The sequence below is a fragment of the Lolium rigidum genome, chromosome 2 (assembly GCF_022539505.1).
Source record: "Lolium rigidum isolate FL_2022 chromosome 2, APGP_CSIRO_Lrig_0.1, whole genome shotgun sequence".
Lineage (NCBI taxonomy): Eukaryota > Viridiplantae > Streptophyta > Magnoliopsida > Poales > Poaceae > Lolium > Lolium rigidum.
The window spans coordinates 161,957,998-161,960,359 of NC_061509.1; the positions used below are offsets into that span (position 1 = coordinate 161,957,998).

The 2,362-nt window shown below is 47.0% G+C and overlaps 1 protein-coding gene across 1 annotated transcript; it reads left to right on the plus strand.

The window, feature by feature from the left end:
• The first annotated feature begins 664 nt into the window (after nucleotides 1-664).
• On the plus strand, nucleotides 665-1,573 carry LOC124687586 (ferredoxin-thioredoxin reductase, variable chain-like). The gene has a single exon (XM_047221363.1). The coding sequence runs from the start codon at nucleotides 799-801 to the stop codon at nucleotides 1,249-1,251; it is 453 nt and encodes a 150-aa protein (XP_047077319.1). The 5' UTR covers nucleotides 665-798; the 3' UTR covers nucleotides 1,252-1,573.
• Nucleotides 1,574-2,362: the final 789 nt, after the last annotated feature.

A 2,362-nucleotide genomic window follows, 5' to 3' on the forward strand; every position in this document is an offset into this window, starting at 1 on the left:
CCAGTGTCAGTTGGCTTGCCAAGCCAGGACCATTCTCGTTGAGCCTTGTGAAATGGTCAGTAGTCAGGAGTCTCTTACTGCTGGAGTTACCTGGGGTTGTGCCTCTATTTTGTGCCGCAATGAAGTGTTCATCTGCATAATCCATTTCAGTAAGTTGCCAGTTTTCATGTTTTAGCACAAGTTGCGTAATATTCCGTGTCTGTTGTGTGCAAAACAAATTGACATGTCCTTCGGTACTGTTTGTTTCGGAATGGAAATTGCAAAGCCGCTCAGATATCCAATATGTTCCATTGTTGTGGATAAAGTACAGGATGTGTGAACACCAACATCACATGAAAATTTTGTTGTCAGAACTGATTTATAGCAAATAGAAAGAATCCGAAAAATTCTCAGCCGACAGAAGCCCACGAATTAAGTTAATTCTTACAAGCTCATGAATTCGCACAGTTTATCGTGATTATTATTCATTCATTTGCAGCGTATTCCTGAGATAGATTGGGAACATCGCCTTAACACTGACCAGTGACCACAGGGTACGTTATCGGCTCTGTGATCTTCTGGAAGCTTACGGTAAGAAAACTGCAAAATTCTCGACATTTCCGAAGCCGAGATCGAACAAAACGAAAGTATCCACCTCGCCAGAAACGCTACGCAACTCGGCGCTCTGTTGTATTCTATCCTTTCCTCCACCTCTCGTTACCCAGCCAGCTCCTATCCTACACTCCTCTCCCGCGCGCCCACCACCTGTTCGACCCCAACACACACACACGCACTCCACATTCCAATTCGCCGCGCGCGATGGCAACTACCGCCGCGACCATGGCGCCACCGTCCACCTCGACCTCCTCCGTGCTCTTCCTCCGCCGCCTCCCCTCCCCGGCCACCCGCGGCCTCGGGCCGCCGCCTCCCCGCGCCCCGCGCCTCCGCACCGCGCGCCTGCAGGTCTCCCTCACCAGCGACGTCTCCTCCTCCTCCGACGTGGCCGCGGAGGAGGCCGAGCACGCGCCCAAGATCGGCAGGCGCGTGCGCGTCACGGCGCCGCTCCGCGTCTACCACGTCGTCAAGGCGCCCGACCTGGACGTCCAGGGCCTGGAGGGCGTCATCAAGCAGTACGTGGGCGTCTGGAAGGGCAAGCGCATCACCGCCAACTTCCCCTTCAAGGTCGAGTTCCAGGTCGCCGTCGACACCCAGCCCAAGCCCGTCAAGCTCTTCGTCCACCTGCGGGAGGACGAGTTCGAGTACATCGATTGACAAACCTCTCTTTCATCAATCATCACCTCTACATGTCCCAAGTAAGCGGAGCGCCTTCCTTATGTACTACAATAACAATGGCCGCAGTGTAGCCAGCCGTGTGTATATTGTTGTTCCGGTGTTAGCGGTGAGGGACTGAACAGGATTAAAAGGCTGAAGAGGGGTAGGGATTAGGAACTCATGGGAAGCAAGTTGATTGCTTGCTTGCTTGCTTGCTGTGCCCTTGTTCCTGCCCCCACTTCGACATCTGTTTTTTCAGATGTGGGGAATTGTTCGGATGATGATCCATAGCTATAACATAATAGCGATAATTTTGCTGTTCCTTGTTGCCTATGCCCTATGCTCATAGCTATTTTGGTGATTGTTCCGAGATCTTCTCTTTATCTGATTGGTATAAGTTTATTGTTGCTACTAGGAAAATGTATCCCTTGTCTATTGAATCTAGGCTATTTTATAAGACAACATACTATGTTTTTGAGTTTACGAGGGAAGTCGTTTAGGGAACAAGTATCTTGGCAGTACGAGGAGCATTTGGAGTAAAATAATTTTCCCTCCATTCCCTTTTACTTCACAGAAAGGCCTAATTTTTGCTCTTAGTTAATTACCCTTTAAGTCCGTTAACTTGAACTTGAATGACTAAATTTTGTCTGAATTTGGACGATCTATGTTTTGCTCAATCCTTGGAACTGCCAAATTGTCTTATTATTACAAGAACATTCTGATGTATAAAGCACAACTTGTGACTTCTAGAGTGAACAAACTGCTAAGACTCTAAGATAGGTTCTTGGCAGATCTTGGTTAATCCGAACATTTAGTAGCTTCCAACTTCCATTCATCCACAATCTACAATTTTCTATGCAGTGGAATGTTCAGATTAATCTCATGGATTTTTTATATCAGCTCATACTTCCACATTGAACAACTATGTAAAATAGCACACAGGACAGGAAAATGTATCCTTTGTCTATTGAGTCTAGGCTATTTTATAAGACAACATACTATGTTTTTTAATTTACGAGGGAAGTCGGTTAGGGAACAAGTATCTTGGCAGTACGAGAATAATTTTCCCTCCGTTCCCTTTTACTTCACAGAAAGACCTATTGTTCTTAGT

What these genes read in the sequence shown, in the direction of transcription:
- LOC124687586 (XM_047221363.1), top strand. Translation starts at nt 799, where the DNA reads ATGGCAACTACCGCCGCGACCATGGCGCCACCGTCCACCTCGACCTCC.